This window comes from Hypanus sabinus, chromosome 8 (assembly GCF_030144855.1).
Source record: "Hypanus sabinus isolate sHypSab1 chromosome 8, sHypSab1.hap1, whole genome shotgun sequence".
In the NCBI taxonomy this organism is placed as follows: Eukaryota; Metazoa; Chordata; class Chondrichthyes; order Myliobatiformes; family Dasyatidae; genus Hypanus; species Hypanus sabinus.
Window position 1 is genome coordinate 135,386,656 of NC_082713.1, and position 18,895 is coordinate 135,405,550.

The 18,895-nt window shown below is 38.0% G+C and overlaps 1 protein-coding gene across 1 annotated transcript in view; it reads left to right on the forward strand.

The window, feature by feature from the left end:
- The first annotated feature begins 918 nt into the window (after positions 1–918).
- LOC132398452 (V-type proton ATPase subunit S1-like) overlaps positions 919–18,895 on the forward strand; it is a 56,861-nt gene continuing 38,884 nt past the window's right edge. The window contains exons 1-4 of the mRNA XM_059977919.1: positions 919–935; positions 1,712–1,861; positions 10,032–10,158; positions 10,252–10,320. Of these exons, the coding sequence (XP_059833902.1) occupies positions 1,749–1,861; positions 10,032–10,158; positions 10,252–10,320 (309 nt within the window). The 5' untranslated portion in view covers positions 919–935; positions 1,712–1,748. The remainder of the gene's footprint in view (positions 936–1,711; positions 1,862–10,031; positions 10,159–10,251; positions 10,321–18,895) is intronic.

Consider the following 18,895-nt stretch of genomic DNA (forward strand, 5'->3'; position numbering starts at 1 on the left):
ATGGCCGTCTGTCAATTTTTGTTGGCAGCTCCCGCATGACTTCTGTACTAGTCCCCACATGCCCCACATTAATACTCAAGTTCAGTGTTGGAAATTTAGGACTGAAAACTGCTAAGTGCTTCCAGTTGCAACTGGAACAAGTCACAACTCCCTGATACTTTGCAGATGGTATGAGACAGCATTGTTCTTTTAAAACTGGCAGATCCTAACTAAAGTCCTGGACCTATGCAATACTGCATAATGTTTATGAATGCTTCCGACTTTTAAAAGCTGTTACAAAATACACAATTAAGGATAACTAATGTATTATTAATAATTTAGAAAACTAGGATATGTTAGGGGGGAGGAAGGAAGTGTTGATAATTTTTTTTTCCTTCTGTAACCATTTGAAAATTCAATAAAAAATATTTTATAAAAAATAATTTGGAAAACTTTTAATGTCAATTAAACAAAAACATTAAGTTAAATTCAAATTATTTTAAACTTATAACCTAAAAATTTCGTAAGTCCATACCAGCTGGTCATCTGCATTGAAATGAATGGTCCAGCAGGGAGACAAAGGAGAGGGCTGCATGGTGGGCTGTCTGGAACCTGTTCAGATTGACTTCAACTATGTGGCTCCAGCAGTTTACATATAATATCACCTTGCTTGGATTCTGCATAACAACAAGCCCATAATCTCCAGAAAAAACCAATGACCTTTGGACATATAGTAGAACACAAGTAGAAGTGTATCCAGCCCCTATGGTGTCATGGGCATTGAAGCTTGATGTTGTAAATCCATTGCTCTTTATGCATTCAGTATGTTTGGTAGAGTTAAGGGGAGAAAAATAGATGCAAAGCAATATACAACCACCAACAACTTTGGATCGATGGGCATTCATTTTAGTGTGAGTCACTCCCCTTTTGATGTCAGCTTGTAGTAAGTTCTGAAGGTAAACACAGCTCAGTACAATTTTTTCTGTCTACAAAAAACTCCTTGATCCTTCAATCTGGTACAGTTCCAGTAGAAAGAATAGCAAGTTTAGGTGATGGCATATTGCCGCAAGTTCACACTAAGTAGCTACTAAACTTGGGACATGCTTATATGGGAATCCTAAATTTAGAGGGATTTATGCAAAGAAGTACTTTTATTAAAAAACATAAATAACATTTTATGTGCATGTTCTAATAAGATTATGGACAATTTATGAACTACAAATTTATATTTTTACAATATATGACCCAGAGGAAATATTCAGCAGAAGATTTTTGCTTAAGTATATTTTAAAAACTTATACATTTGTCTTTTTTCTCAATTCTTTACTTCTGTAAATTTATTATATTCTTTAAATTAAAAGAGAATCTTTTATTTCTCTATTCTTTGTTGGAGGATTGCTGAAAAGTTAAAAATTAAACACGAATGGGAAGTGGAAGACATTCTTTAAGTAAGATTATTTTGGTGGTGAACAAGTTAATCATTTCTGATTGCAACATCATTCACGTGCCTTTTGTCTGACATTGCTCACATCGCAGTAGAAATTTCCAAATTGCTTTTCATCTTTTGTATTCTCCAATTTGCTATTTAATTAAATTTTCTTTCCCTGTCCATGTTCAGTAATGTTTATATGAAAGCAAGAAGGCACCAGAAAAAACAAGTTAAATCTGTAAGTTGCAGATGTGATCAGCAGGGCTTGTTTTATTTTAAGCGTATACACATTTTCACTTTCAGTGTGTTTTGATCGGAGGCAAGTCCTGTTGAAAGTTCCATGGCTTCAGATCGTTGGTGTTTGCAGCCACTACTATGGTGCACTTTAATTCACCTCTTTCAGGGTACTTCTGCCGTGGATCACGTTCCTGTCCTAGTGTGGTCAACATTTAGGTGAGTTTTTGTACAATATCTAATTAATACAATTAGTGTTTTTCAATCTAGGAAGTTACGAAGTTGCAACTTCCTTATATCCATGACAATGTATTATTGCCCTATAGCTGCTGTAAAACAAATTCAGAAGCTAAGCAGAAGTCATAGTTAAACAGAAATAGTTATTTTTTGAATGTTGTCCGGAAAGAAATCCCAAATCTATTTTAATGGAAGTCTGTGTAAATTTCTGCTTCAAAATAGAACAACTTTGTTTGTATGTCATACTGCAATGCCACAAGAAAAAGAGGCAACAAGCCACATAAAGGGAAAGTATACAGTTAATGGCAGGAGCCTAACAGGTGTTGATGTATGGGGAATCTTGGGGTCCAAGTCCACAGTTCATTAAAAGGGCTGCACAAGTTGGTCGGGTGGTAAAGAAGGCAAATCGCACGCTTACCTTTATTAGTTGAGGTATTGAATTCAACAGCCAGGAAGCTATGTTGCAGCTTTGTTGAATTCTAGTTAGGCTGCATCCAGATTTCTGGAGTATGTGGAGGCTTTAAAGATAGTGCAGAAGAATTTTACCAGGATTCTGCCTGGATTAGAGGGCATGTGACACAAGGAGTTGTTGAACAAACTAAGGTTGTTTTCTCTGGAGCAGCAGAGACGGAGAAGAGACCTGATAGAAGTTTATAAATTTAAGAGAGGCATGAATAAATATCCAGTATTTTCTTTTCCCAGAGTCAAAATGTCTAGTACTATAGAGGGCATACAACTAATAAGTAAGGGAGAAAGTTCAAACAGGATGTGCAGATCAAGTTTTTTTTTCACTCAGAGTTGTAGGTATCTGGAATGTGCTGCCAGGGGTGATTATGGAGGTAGTTACAACAGATATGTTTAAGTGGTGCAATGTATTTTAAAGTACAATATCACTTAAAACAATGGAATAGTGCCTTTCATGTCTAGGGGAAGTGGGAGGCCATCAGGGCATTACTGGGGCTGTGAAGTGGAGACCTCTAGGACACTCTGTCCTGTGGGTGTCACAGCTAGGATGTGTGCCTGGGAATTATTGCAAGGACTGAGTGTCGGCAGCGATCATGCCCTGGTTCATTGTAACTGTTCCATATGGCCTGATCATGTGTTAAAGTAAATACTTGTGTGGCAAACTACCAATGTTGACCTTATTTAAATGTCAAGGAAATTGAGATGTCACATGTACTTGCATGGAAAAGTCCTAAACGTTCTAACACCGATTCTGTAAATTAACTCTACGGCTGGGCTCCATGTGGACACCATTGGGAAGCATGGACTTAGCTGTGCAAATACATTATGAAATCTCCTCAAGAACTCTGTGTCAGAACTGATGCAGGATCAGTAAGCTCACTGATTTCAAGGTCAAATGCAATGGTGATAACATGAGTGAACCTCAAAGTCCTAATGACTGTATTAAGAGGCTGATAAAAAAGAAATCAAAGTATTCTGTTGAAATACATTGTACAATAGAGTATTACAATTAGAATTAAAACAACACTGGTCTGAGCAAAACCAGTATTAAACAAAACTGTTGTGATCTGATGGATTATGATTTTAAAAGTATATAGCTTGCAGACCATTTTGAACTACTTAAATGTAATAAGGTTTAAAATAATTGCAATAGGCTTTTAAACTATTGCAATTCAGCAGCTTTTGTCAACCTTGGGGAATATCAACAGTATTTTTTTATGTGCGGGCTGGAGGTACTAGGTCCCAGACTCCCACACATTTGCTCATATTCATTATTGTAACTTGAGTGGTAAAGGGCATTGAAAGTGCACTCCCTGCTCCTTTTGTGAGTTAGTGGAGAATGGCTGTGAATCTGACTGTTATCCTTTAAGGTTTGGTCCAGTGATTTCATTGTAACACACACCACCGAAGTGAGGAATGGAATCTGAAGTTCGGAATGGACATGTAGGACATTTAGTATTTTGAGAATTCTTTACCTTTCAATCAAATCATAATTGATGAAAGCCTACCATTGTACAATATTTAGATAACATGCATAAATGATCCATTATTCCTGCTTCCCTGACATGTGCCTGTAAGTAATTTTTTTCCCAGAGGTTCAACAAGACATTTCACAGAAAACAAAAAGCAATCAAAAATAACAAAACAGGATTTCTTTCATTAGTTTTCATTTGTAGAATTCACAGGTTTTGACAATAGTATTAATATTAATCCTTGCAAAACTAGTAGAAAGCTATCCAAAATTATACTTTCCCTCTTGTTTAAAAGGATTTTACAGAAAAAAAGTTAATACCAGAGTTCTGTTTGAACTGTAAACTTCTTGATATTCAGTAAAATGATTCTTCCCTGTTCAGTGTGGCTGTTTCTGCATATATACCTGATTAACTGGTAACAGGCAGTAATTGTGTACAGTATCTGCTTTCATTTCCTAAAACCAGTTCAAAAAGCAGAACATAAGAAATGTGATGAAAGATTTCTATGACCTTCATTAGAATACTTGGGTGAGTTCATAATAAAATAACCAAAGAAATATAAAGGCAGACATGATTTACTGGTAAAGATTGAAAAGACAACTGCCCACTTCCCTTTCTTACATTAGTCATTATTATTACTTTTGTTTCATTTCTCTTTAGCAAGTATCTTGTTGCTAAAATATTTTCACCCTTCCTCTTTGGTCTGAGCCCTTCCTTTCAAGTTCTCCTTAATTTTTAGAAGCACCATTTTAGTGTTCTATAGTCTACTCTGCATTTTAAAATTGCATGTGTTGTACAAAAAGCTGAATAAAAATATTGACCTACTGTACGTTACAATAGATGGTCTGAAGTTTTTTTGTAACTTTAGGTGGAGATTTTGTTTGTATCTATAAAATTAGGTTAGTAAATAAATTCCACTGCATTAAATCCAGCATTGCAACGACAGTTCATGAACTTCTGGGATGTTGGTTTCCTTACTGAATTTTTTTTAACATTTCTGGGAGTTGCTGATTGATGTAGTAATTTATCAAAATCAGCCTGTAGTTTGGAGCTTGTAAGATTTCCACAATTTGCAAGTTGTGCTTGATATTTAGGGAGAGGATAAAACAATGAGAATTAAATACACAGATTATATTCCATTTTAACACAAACTTTAGAAGTCTCAAATAGTTTCACAAAGTTAACTACTTTGCAAATGTAGTAATTATAAATATCAAAATTATGAGGTCGAGCTTTCACTTATCCCAGTTATCCCAGGACAATCTTGGTAAAATCTGTTATAGCAAACCAAAGATTGTGCAATTATGTAAATGAACTTTTTGAAAATTGTACCCAAAATGAGTCACTATTATACTCACTTTCCTAATCCCATTTTTCAGATATTCTGCATACCTAACCCAAAATACCAAAACAGACACACCTGGCTATTGTCAGAAACAGAAGGCATTAACAGAACAAAGTTCCCCACGGTCTAATCATTTTGCAGCCTCTGCAGCCAGTATATCTGCAGAGAAATAAACTTCACAACTTAGCCAAACTTTTATAGTGCTTTCAAGCTGTTGGCAAGCAACCTTAAGCAAAGTTCATAAATTATAAAAATTAAAAGAGAACTAAATACCTTTGGCTGCCAGCTGCAGCTTAATTTATAAAATTGCTTCAATGTAGAAAATTTCACAACAGCTTAATCAGTGAAGTACTTCACAGCAGTATGATTAATAAAGTAGACATTGAGCTGAAGCAGATACAATGAAGTCTGATTACCAAAGTAAGTTAAGAATTATTTCACATTTATGATCCTAAGTTTTGGACTTGCAGCCAATGCACAGCTCCCAGACATCTGTCAACCCATAACACTAATTTTTTTTTAAGGCAGGCTTACTCATGAAGACCTGTATTCATCCAACCTGAAGCGTTCTCTTTTTCGGAGAAACATTCCCAACCTGTTCAATCATTTTTGATCATTATCCCCTCTTTGTGGTTGGATCTTTTTTTTTCAGTTCTCCAGTGTCTGTAAACTTTATATAATACAATGCTGTGCTGTGTTATTTAGCAAAGTTCTAAGCAAGTTTAGCATGATAGCTCTTCTTATTTATATGTTGCTGGAAGTGAAAATCTGAATATTTGTTTTCTTTATTCTATAATGTTCAGCAATTTGTGTCACCGACCTGAGATCCTTTATTCCACTTCATCTTCTCTATAGTGAGCATGTAGCCTGTTTGTCCTACATACCCCTTAAAGGAAGAACTTGGTGGAGAAGTTATAAGGAAATTCCATAACGTGTCTGAACATATACCAGAATGTGTTGCCTGCATTCCCTACTACAAACTTTTGTCTGTTCCCACTAGCTCCACCCTGTTCTTTGTTCAAACACGAAGCAGATTGATTGCAACAATGGGTATCAGATATGACTCTGAAATGTGTTTTTAATGCCATATGTATAGGCAATTACTATGCACGTGGCATTGCTTGTCTCTACCCCTGCCTCAAGTGAAATGCTGCTGAAGCATTCATATACAGTCAATTGCACTTTATTAGGTATGCCAGCTCACCAATGCAAATATCTTATCAGTAAATCATGTGGTAGCAACTCAATGCTTAAAAACACTTAGACTTAGTCAAGAGGTTCCATTGTTGTTCAGATCAACACTGGAATGGGGAAGAAACGTGACCTAAGTAACTTTGACCATAGAATGGCTGTTGAAACCAGATGGGGTGATTTGTGTATCTCAGAAACTGCTGACTTTCTGAGATTTTCACAAATAGCAATCCCTAGAATTTACAAAGAATAGTCCAAAACAAAAGCAAAATAAAATTCATTGGTCCAAAATCCAGTTCTGTGGGCCAAAACACCTTGTTAATGAATGAGGTCAGAGGAGACTGGTTCAAGCTGACAGGAAGTTGACAATAATTCAAATAACCATATGTTACAACAGTGACGTGCAGAAGAGCATCTCTGAACTCACTGTATGTCAATCTTGAAGTGCAACTTGAAGCAGAACATCATGTATATACCCTTAATGTCCACTTTGTTAGACACCAGAGGTACCTAATAAGATGGCCTCTGAGTGTAAGCTATCATTATCTCTGGGCTTAGCTTTTCCGTTGCACTTCTGTCTGCTTCTCCCCAATCTCTCCTCAATAAACTTGAGCACATTCAAAACTTTCTTTATTGTTTCTTTGAGGTGCCTTTTGTATGCCATTGATACACAACATGGTGTGTATGTGGTTAATGCTACAAAAGGGAGAGGGATGCAAACACAAAGAGCTAAAGCCAGAAGAATGGATTACCCTGAAGGTAACTTTGAGGAATGGAAATAAGGCAATGGAAATCTGTGATGAAGTTTCAACAGAAGGATGAGGTTTAAAATTTGTGATACTGAGAAATAGGAAGTCAGTGTAGATCATGAAATGCTAAAGTAATGGATGAATACAATTTTCAAATGAAAGATGTGTTTCTATGGGGAGCTGTTTATGAATGATTAAGTATCAAGGTAGAAATATCATTGATGGAGATTTTATTGGAAGTCTCTGGCAAAGAAAAGTTCGAATAGTGAGAATCACATATTCAAGATAACATAATTGCTGCTTTTGCAGTGGATTCATCATGCAGTACAATTATCATCAACATCATTATGTGCCATGTTGTATGATGAAGGTGGTCATGGTCTCATTATTATGATTATTCTTTGCACATTTTTCTACAGAAGTGGTTTGCCATTGCCTTCTTCTGGCCAGTGTCTTTACAAGACCGGTGACCCCAATCAGTATCAATGCAGATTGTCTCTCTGGCATCAGTAGTCACATAACCAGGATATGCTTCAGCTACTCATATGACCATACACTACCAGCTCCCACAGCTCATTGTGACTCTGATCGGGGGCTAAGCAGTTGCCAGACCTTGCCCAAGGTTGACCTACAGACCAGCAGAGGGAAGGAACATCTTACACCTCCTTTGATAGATATCTCCATTCTGCCACCCAAAACAATACTATAACAAGATCAAATTAATTTGAATATATGTTTGTGTCCAGAGATCTTTTTGATTAGAGGTAAAACAGATGTCTGATTAAAACAGTTAAAGAAATTCAAATGTATGTTGTTATAATTATTACCAACGTCCCTGGAGAGACACTGAAGATAGTGGATATAGAAGTGTTTTATTCAGCATTTGAGACACTCTTGGAAGTAGGGGCCTGGTCAGACAATACTTTTTATATGCTAAAGATCAAAGCTAACAGCTGGACAATTCTACAATGTACTGTATCTGCAATGCTTCCTTTGAATTACATATAACTTTCAAACACCTCCTTTGCACCCACACTCCAGACACCCAGAATGATTATTAATCCCCACTGACTCTAGGCCGCATTCAGGCACAGGCAGACATCTGAGGTCGAAGTGGAGTGTTTCTTTCTTTGCGAATGCCCCAACCTGTAGCTCCAGGAAGTCCATTGTTCAGAGCCGCAGTTTAAATTCTGTCTGCAATCCACTTTCAAATCTGAAGAATGGCTGCTGTTGAAATTAATATTTGCTATATTCACTTCAGAGTATGCCCTAACATATATGTTATGCACAGAATTACATTATGATGAATTCACCTGCTTTTTTAAAAACTGGTCTATTAATTTTTACAATGAATGCATCTTGACAAATTTATGATGGCACCATTCAGAACCAAATGATCTTCAGTATCTTGCAATTATTTGTCTTTGAAGTGCATGCACTATAAACCCCAGAATTTTAGGATCATCAGAATTAATAATTTTTTGATATTTTATTGCTTGTTAAGCAATTTTATTACATTATCCTATACAATTTTGAACAGCATTTTTAATGCTATGGATGAAATGACGTGCCTGCTCATGGAATATATACAGGGTTTTGAACACAGATTTGTCTATAATCCAATGTTGCACCTTCTGTATTGAATTTATAATGTGTGAGAGCTGGACAAGGTATAGCACTTTTCAATGAGTTAGACTGAAGAAATCTCACTGGGACATGGAGATTCTAAACCAGGAAAGAGAAAGTAGAATTAAGTTATATACAGAATCGGAAATAAGTACTGGGAAGGGGCAATGGAATTAAAAGAGAGTTATGTGCTTAAAATTTCTTAAAAGTATGTGATTGTATCTATAAAGTAGATCTTTTAGAGCTAGAGAATTGACTTTGCAGTAATTATTCAAAACACATCATTAAATATTCACTTGTTTGATTTAACTTTTTCTAGCATGTTTACTGTATGAGCAATGTTTAGGTACCTAACTGCACCATTATATTGAGTTAAATGAAAGAAGAACAATGCATACACAGGATAAGATGCTATTTAGAGAGGAACTTCGAGGTGATAAGGCTCATGTCCAACTATCATCCTAAGTGACCCAGGTTATTTATTTGGTAGCTGCTGTCACAGAAGCCTCTGGATACCCAAAGTTAAATATCTATACAAATAGTTTCACAAGGAGAAATCTGTTTCCAAATCATAAGTAGTAGAGGAATGTTTGAGAAGCAAGTATTCATTATGTTTTAACAATGGTTTTCATGTGATCATCAGCTTTTAAAAAGACATTGTTTTTGGTGTATTATTAGGTTGCAGTTGTTAAACCTACCTGTACAAACAAGCTAGATGAACTCAGCAGGTCGGGCAGCATCCGTTGAAATGAGCAGTCAACGTCTCGGGCCAAGACCCTTCGATGAATGGATGCTGCCTGACTTGCTGAATTCATCCAGCTTGTTTGTACGTGTTGATTTGACCACAGCATCTGCAGTGTACTTTGTGTTTACTAGTTGTTAAACCTACTAGTGAGGGGAAAAATAAAGAAGGGATTTATATATTTAAAGGAAGGAATAATGACCTTTTTGTAGATATGCAGTATGTAGTAGCACTAAATTACAAGCATATTTAATTTTCATGTCAATTTTAAGACCACGTGTTTTCTACAGCTAATATTGCAATTCAGCTAGAATTAAAGAAAATATTCAGAAATGAATGCACATGTTAATGTTAAATGTTTCAATTTTCACTTATACATGTTATTTTCAGTAAAACATTAACTGATTATACTGATCATAGTGAAATAGGAAAATTAGCTTCTCCAGTACATTAAATTATATTTATAGTTAAATATGATCTTCATAATACTTTATAAATCTTTATAAATATTATCTTTAAAAGAAGTACAAAGCCTTTTTGAAATGTTCTTGATCACTTATAGCTCTTTATGGAATTTGAAAAATGCAACTCATGAAGGTCATATCATTGGAAACAAAGATCTACATACATTCCTGAAACCAATTTTTAACCAAGAGTCCCAGAATGTTATTCTATTTCTTCAGAATGAGGTTAGTAGTAGCTTTTTATGACATTAAAATTTATGCTGCATTTCTTACTAAACATTTTGTGCTATGTACTCATTGACTTTGTTTGCTTCATAGCTTAGTGTTGAAGACTTTACATGTTATGGTCCTCATAATGGAGACAATGAAGTGTTCTACAATATACAGGTAAATGCAGCTATGTCACTAGTACTTGGTTGTATTTAAAAATAAAATAATGTAAGTGGGGCCTTGAATTTAACACTTAAAACCTCAGCCACCTGGAATAATAACAAGATATTTTCTATGCTAAGAAATTCCATTAAAATGCAACAAAGCATTAAAGAAATGACAAAACTGCATTTATATAGACATTTTCATAACCCCAGGATAACCCAATTTTTAATTAATCTGAAAATACAGTTGTCAATTTCTATACATGAGGTTATCCCAAGTAGCATTGAGATATTTATTTTAGTAATAACATCTGAGGGAAAATTGCTGGCCAGGATATTTGGGATAACTTTTGTGCTCCATGCTGTTTCATCTTCTTGTGAGAATTGAGGGCTTTTGATTAAACATCTCATTCCAAAAGACAGAAATTTTACTCATGAGATACTGTAAAAATCCATTAGTCAGTTTTGTTTATGCTCAAGCCTGTAAACTAGCCCTTGATCCTAAGGTTTTTTGACTGTGAAATGATATTGTAGCTACTGAGCAGAGATAATTAACTCTCCCTGCTTAGAACTTCAATTATAAATGTTTCTTCCATTTTGCTACACTCTTTAATTTTAAAATAAAAAAAACTCTTTTATTTTAAAATTAAAAAAAAAACTCTTTTAAGAGACTCCTGGATAGGTACATGGAGCTTAGAAAACTAGACAGCTATTGGTAACCCTAGATAATTTTCTAAAGTAAGGACATGTTCGGCACAGCATTGTGGGCCGAAGGGCCTGCATTGTGCTGTAGGTTTTCTATGTTTCTAAAACTAGAAATCTTTCAATGCCATTAGCCTTTAAAAGTACCCAGCATTTTCAACAGGTCTGTTTCTTTTCCTATGTTTATACAATAGATTTAGGGGTTTGCTTATTATTCCTCAGAAAGTATAAGAACAGAATGTTGGGGAAATGATAGGAGGGAGAATATATATAGTAGGAATAAAGATGATTGTGAAAATATAAGAGCTTTTTTTTTAATATGAAACAAATTTTGGTTTAACAGCTCTGTGAATTTCTACACAGAAGAGTGAGAGCTGCCCTGCAGGAGAGGGTTACTGTATTGCATATCTAAATCATCCCTGACCATTATGTTGCAGTCATTATTTTTTCTTAGTACTCATTAAATAAGTCTATGATGCTTAAAGATATTATTTAAAGCAGAATATAACCACTATGAATTCAGCATTTAAATAACAATGAATAATGAGTATACTGCTTTCTCAACATAAGTTTCTGTTTATTGATATGCCAGATGTCATTGGTAACATGGGTTAAGATGAATGGAACATCACAATGAAGTTATGCTTAAACCTAACCTTCAATTTATGAATAACCTTGTAGAGGTTATTCATAAATTGTTAAATGTTTTATCAGTTAACTTTCTAATCTACCACAAATCATTAAATCAGTTACTATAGTAAATATATATTGTTGACGGTGGTGGTACAAGTAACTGAATATACCTCTGCTTGGGTCAAGTTCCACATGGGTAATGAGGTGTGACGGAAGTCTTCACTTCAGGGTGACCACTTTACATAATGACTTGTAACGAATCACAAAGTAGCAGTGGGCTGGATCATACTAGATTCTGCCTGCTTGCTCCTCTAAAATTCTTACAGCCACAGTTACTTCTGATCTGATGGGGCCAAATATTCTGCACGGCTGTGTTGCAAAGCAATATAGTCTATGAGCGGTGACTGAGACTGCTGGTGGTGGATCCTGAGACCCCATCCTCAAACCATTCTTATGGCCCTGGACTGCTCAACAGACAAATTTTAAAGTGCGTAAGGTAGTTCTGTGTATGCCTGGATTTGCTGGCAAGCAGTTGAGAAGCTAGATTTGAATTGCTTTTGCCAAAATTCAAAGCAACAAATTGCCTAGGCTTCAGTTGTACCTGCCAAAGTACTAACTTTATCACCTGGATGTACAAAATCAGAAGAGATAAGGGACTCCTTGACTCCGCCTTCGGAGCTGGTGACAAGGCAGCCCTAACAACAGCAAAGGCCAAACCATCCTGGGCCATCAGAGAGTCAAAGTGTGCACATATCCAATGAATCTACAACCACTTTCAGGATAGCAGCGACACGCGGCACATGTGGAAGGGTGTTCAGGACATCACCAACTACAGGACAACATCACCTGACTGTGCAAGTGATGCCTCCCTCCCAGATGCACTGAACAACTTCTACGCTCGTTTTGAGGCAGAAAATGACACGGTGGCGAGGAAGTCCACCCCTCTTCCAAATGACTAGGTACTGGGTCTCACTGTGGCTGATGTGAGAATCCTGTACTGGCTCAACCCACGGAAGGCTACTGGACCAGACAATATTCCAGGCAGAGTGCTTAGAGGATGTGCATCCCAGCTAGCAAATTGTCTCACTGACATCTTCAACATCTCCCTGAGCAGTGTCATCATTCCAATATGCTTCAAGGCTGCCACCATCGTCCCCATGCCGAAGAAGTCTTCAGAGTCCTGCCTCAATGACTACCGTCCTGTTGCACGTCATGAAGTGTTTCAATAGTCTCGTCATCAGGCACATCAAGACCATGATGCCCCACTCACTGGACTCCCTGCAGTTTGCGTACTGTCCCAACTGTTTAACAGACGACACTGTTGCCACCACCCTCCACCTCGCCCTAACCCACCTGGACAAAAAAGACATGTATGTTCGAATGCTGTTCATAGACTTCACTTCAGCATTCAACACAATCATCCCTCAGAAACTGATTGGAAATCTGAGCCTACTGGGCCTGAACACTTCCCTCTGCAACTGGATCCTAGACTTCCTGACTGGGAGACCTCAGTCAGCCACAGGGCCCCCCCCCCCCCCCCCAGGATTGTGTTCTCTGTCCACTGCTGTTCACTCTGCTGACCCATGACTGTGCTGCAACATACAGCTCGAACCACATCGTAAAGTTCGTTGATGACATGACCGTGGTGGGTCTCATCAGCAAGAACGATGAGTCAGCATACAGAGAGTGGGTGCAGTGGCTAACAGACTGGTGCAGAGCCACAACCTGTCTCTGAATGTGAACAAAAGAGATGGTTGTTGACTTCAGAAGGGCACGGAGTGACCACTCTCCGCTAAGCATTGATGGCTCCTCAGTAGAGATCGTAAAGAGCACCAAATTTCTTGGTGTTCACCTGACAGAGAACCTCACCTGGTCCCTCAACACCAGCTCCATAGCGAAGAAAGCCCAGCAGTGTCTCTACTTTCTGCAAAGGCTGAGGAAAGTCCATCTCCCACCCCTCATCCTCATCACATTCTACAGGAGTTGTGTTGAGAGAATCCTGAGCAGCTGCATCACTGCCTGGTTCGGAAATTGCACCATCTCGGATCGCAAGACCCTGCAGCAGATAGTGAGGTCAGCTGAGAAGATCATCGGGGTCTGTCTTTCCACCACTACAGACATTTACACCACAAGCTGCATCCACAAAGCAAACAGCATTATGAAGGACCTCATGCACCCCTTATACAAGCTCTTCTCCCTCCTGCCATCTGAGAAAAGGCACCGAAGCATTTGGGCTCTTACGACCAGACTATGTAACAATTTCTTCCCCCAAGCCATCAGACTCCTCAATACCCATAGCCTGGACTGACACCGACTTACTGCCCTCTACTGTGCCTATTGGCTTGCTTATTATTTATTGTAATACCTGCACTGTTTTGTGCACTTTATGCAGACCTGGGTAAGTCTGTAGTCTGGTGTAGTTTTTTTTGTCCTTGTTGATTTTACGTAGTTCAGTGTAGTTTTTGTACTGTTTCATGTAGCACCATGGCCCTGAGAAACGTTGTCTCATTTTTACTGTACCAGCAGTTATAGTTGAAATGACAATAAAAAGTGACTTGACTATTAGTGCCTCTAAGTCGCTCTGCAATTTACACACCACCCGTTTAGAAAATTGTAATTGTTTCATCATTGGCTTTGAGAAGAGATCCAACAATTCTCTACCTTTCTGAAGAAGATCAAAAAAAGATGCCCATCACTGTTATTTCAACGGTGATTAGCACTCTGAACTAAGCTCCCAGACAGTGCAGAGTAAACTAAGAGGTCAAATGTTCCAGCCTCTGACCTTCAGCTCATCTTTGATTTCTGTATTACAATGCACATGCACAGAAGTCAGGAACAAGTTGGTCTGTGCGTTATTGCATGCCATTTAGTCAATTGGATTGGATCTCCTTACTGCAAACGGAAAACATTTAAGATTTAAGAATATTTCTCATTATTACTACAAGAAGGTTTTTCAGCTGTTCCTTCCTAATAAAATTTACTTGACAGCTTTTTATGATTATTATGATTTATCTACAGACCAGGCCTTTACTTAGATTAAAACAACTGACTTATTTTGAAAGGGAGTAAAAGAAAACTCTATTAAGGTATTTTTTTTAAAGTAATAATGTAATACGGGGCAATCACAATGGCAGTGACTTCATTGCAATTGAATTTGTGATGCACAGATTCAATTACAGTAATGGAAAAAACAATCACAATGCACCCAAGTAGCAAAAATCTACTGGAAAAATGTAAAGTCTGGGGATCTGATTAAACTAATGGCATAACTTGTAATTAATTTAAATTTCTTTTATTCTGACATATGTTAACTTTGCTGGCAAGGTTAGCATTTATTATCTGTTCTTAATCACCCTTGAGATGATGGTCTTTCTCAAAGCCATTGATGAAACAATGACATTTTTCTAGGCAGGGTTATTGTGTAAGTTGGCGAGTGACTTAGAGGCACTAATATTCCCTTACCTCTCCTGATTTCTTATCACTTTGAAAAGTACAACTGAAAAACCTATCAAAGTTGCTGCTTTGCATTTTGTAGATAAGTCTGTGGTCATTGTGCTCTGGTGATGGAGGGAACTAAAGTGATAAATGGGATGTGAATTATGTGCTTGTTTGGCACTACATTGTGTTGAACGCCACTAATCTAAGCAAGTTCAACTGCTTAGATTTGAATGTTTTGCCTCCTGCCATTCAGCCAATCTTTTATACATGATGGTATCTTTCTTGTAGTACCATGAGTTTTTAACTTGTTAAGCAGCCTTATGTGTGACACCTTGCCAAATGGCTTCTGAAAATCCAAGTAAACAATATCCACTTACTCTTCTTTGTCTATTCTGCTTGTTATTTCCTCAAATGATTCCAAAAGATCTGTCAGGCAAGATTTCCCCTGAAGAAAGCCATGCTGACTTTGAGCTACTTTATCATGTGCCTCTAAGAACCTAAAACCTCATCCTTAATAATGGTCTCCAGCATCTTTCCAGCCACTGAAGTCAGACTACCTAGTCTATAATTTTCCTTTCTTCTGCCTCCTTTCTTAAAAAGTGGAGTGATGCTTGCAATTTTCCAGTCCTCCTAAACAATTCCAGAATCTACTGATTCTTGAAAGATCATTACTAAGGCCTTCACATTCTCTTCAGCTACCTTTTTTGAACACTGGGATATAGTCCATCTAGTCCACTTCAGATCTTTCAGCTTCCCAAGCTCCTTCTCCTTATTAATATTAACTACACTTGCTTCTGCTCCCTGACATTCGAATTCTGGCAATCTGCTAATATCTTCCACAGTGAAGACCAACACAAAATACTTAAATTCATCTGCCATTTCTTTGACCCCAATTTCTACCTTTTCAGCATCATTTTCCAGCTGTCTGATACTTAATTTCACATCTATATTATACTTTATATATCTGAAAAATACTTTTGATATCCTTTTTTATATTATTAAATAGCTAGCTTATATTTCATCTTTTCTCTCCTTGTGGTTTCTTTAGTTGCCATCTGTTGGTTTTTAAGAGCTTCACAATCATTTAACTTTCCACTAATTTTTGCTATATTATATGCCCACTCTTTTGCTTTTATCTGTCTTTTGACTCCCCTTGTCTGTCATGGTTGTATCATCCTTCCTTTAGAATGTTTGTTCATCTTTGGGAAGTATCAATCCCGCAACTAACAATTTGTTCCCAAAAACTCCAGTCATTGCTGTTCTACCATCATCCCTGCTAGTGCTTCCTTCTAATCACCTTTGGCCAACTCATCTCTCATGTCTCTATTATTCTCTTTACTCCACTGTAATGCTGATACAAATGACTTTAGCCTCTCCCTCTCAAACTGCAGAGTGAATTCTATCATATTATGATCTCTGCCTCCTGAGCATTTCTTTATCTTAAGCTCCCACATTAAATCTGGTATGTTACACGACATCCAATCCAGAAATGCCTTTCTCCTAGTGTGCTCAACTATAAGCTGCTCTAAAAAGGTATTTGTAGGCAATCCACAGATTCCAGCTCTTCGGATCCAGCACCAACCTGATTTTCCCAATCTATCTTCTTAATAAAATCCCTCATGACCATTGTAACATTGCCCTTTTAACATGCCTTTTCTACCTTCAGTATAATTTTTATCCCACGTCCTGGTTATTGTTCAGAGGCCTGCATATACTGTAACTCGAATTGGGGTATTTTGACCCTTGCAGTTTCTTAACACTATCCACAAAGATTGTACATCTTCTGATCCTATGTCACCTCTTTCTGCAATATGTATCTTTGGATGCTATGATCTTCTTTCTACCATGATTTTATGGGCACCATTATGATGCCCATAATGTCATACCTGCCAATCACTAATTGCACAACAACATCATCTACCTTATTCTTTATACTGCTTGCATTCAAATATGACACCTTCAGTCCTGTATTCATCAACCTTTTTGATTTTGTCCCCATGTTACACTTCAACTGATGCCACTGACTGTAATTTTGCCCTATCATCTACCTGTCATTCCTTACAGTCTCACTAGACACTGCAACTGCTTGTCTACCAACTGTACCATCCTTAGCCCAACCACTCCAGTTCCCACCCCCCTGACAAATTAGTTTAAACTCTAGAAAATATGCTCACAAGGATATTGGTCCCCTCAGGTTCAGGTGTAACCCATCCTTTTTGTACACGTCATACCTTCCCCAGAAGGGATGCCAATGATCCAGAAATCTGAAATCCTGCTTTCTGTACCAATTACTCAGCCACACATTCATCTGCCAAATCATCCTATTCTTACCTTCACTTGTGCATGGCACAGGCAGCAATCCAGAGATTACCACCCTGGAGGTCTTGTTTTTAGCTTTCTACCTACCTCCTTATATTCTCTCTTCAGGATCTCCTCCCTTTTCCTACCTATGTCATTGATACCAATATGTACCATTACTTCTGGCTGTTCATCTTCCTCATTTAGAAGCCTGCCATGGACCCAATCCAAGACATGCCTGACCCTGGCACCTGGGACGCATCATATCATCCGTGTGTCTCTTTCATATCCACAGTTATCTTCTATCTATGGAATCCCTTATCACTACTGCACTTTTTCTTTGTCCCATTTCCTTCTGAGCCACAGAGGCAAACTTAGTGCCAAAGACCTGATCACTGCAGCTTCCCCTGGTAGGTCATTCCCCTCCCAACAACTCTATCCAAAGCAATACACTTACTATTGAGGGGAACAGCCACAGCAGTACCCTGTACTGGCTGCCTATTGCCCTTTCCTCTCCTGACAGTCACCCAGGTAGTTCTTCCCGGAGTTTTAGGGCTGACTACTTCCCTGTAGCTCATATGTATCACCTCCTTATTCTCCCATATGAGCCGAAGATCATCCTGATATAGTTCCAGTTCCTTAACATGGTCTCTTAGGAGCTGCAGCTCAATGCACCTCATACAGATGTAGTTACTAGGGAGATTGGAGGTCTCTCTGAGTTCCCACATTTCACATGAAAAACATACCATTAACCATGGGCCCATTCTGTCTGCTCTAGCTACATACTAAGATACAAAGAAAGATTTAAAGAACTTACTGGAAACTTATTGTACTCTCCACCTGTTCTCACCTAGCCTGTTGAGCCAAAGCTCTGACCCTGGCCGGCTCCAATATCGCTGGGCTACTTACGCCTCATTTCTTTTTAATGGCCTGTGCCGAGTGATGCACCATCAACAACTCACACTGAGACGTAAGGCGAGATATTGGCTTTTATTGACTGGAAGAAGGAACCAGGAGTGAGTGTCCATCATACTATGTCCTGGAGACTGAGGCCGAGCATCAGGCCTCAGATCGCCTTTATACAGGGGCCTGTGGGAGGAGCCACAGGAGCAGTCAGCAGGGGGCGTGTCCAGACAGGCACATAGTTCACCACACCGAGTGCCTAATCATTCATTATTATTACAGCCTGTTGAAAATTCTCAAAAGACCCCAAGCTCTTTTAAAACGTCATGCCACCTCAGCCCAACAGGTGACTGTTCATGATTATTGCAGCCCACTAAAATGTCCCAAAAGGCCCTGAGCTCATTTTAAATCTCACTGTGTCTCAGCCAGACTAGCAGCTGCTCACGGTGATTGCAGACTGCCGAAAGCAGTATTTTTTTTGTATTCATTCTGCCTATTTACAAGACCAACTTGTCCTGCCATCTACATGGGTTTGCAAACATCCACATTTCCTGTACCTTTGTTGTACTGTTTTGATGTACGCTCAGTTTGTAAGCCTGCAATGTTGTTGTGCT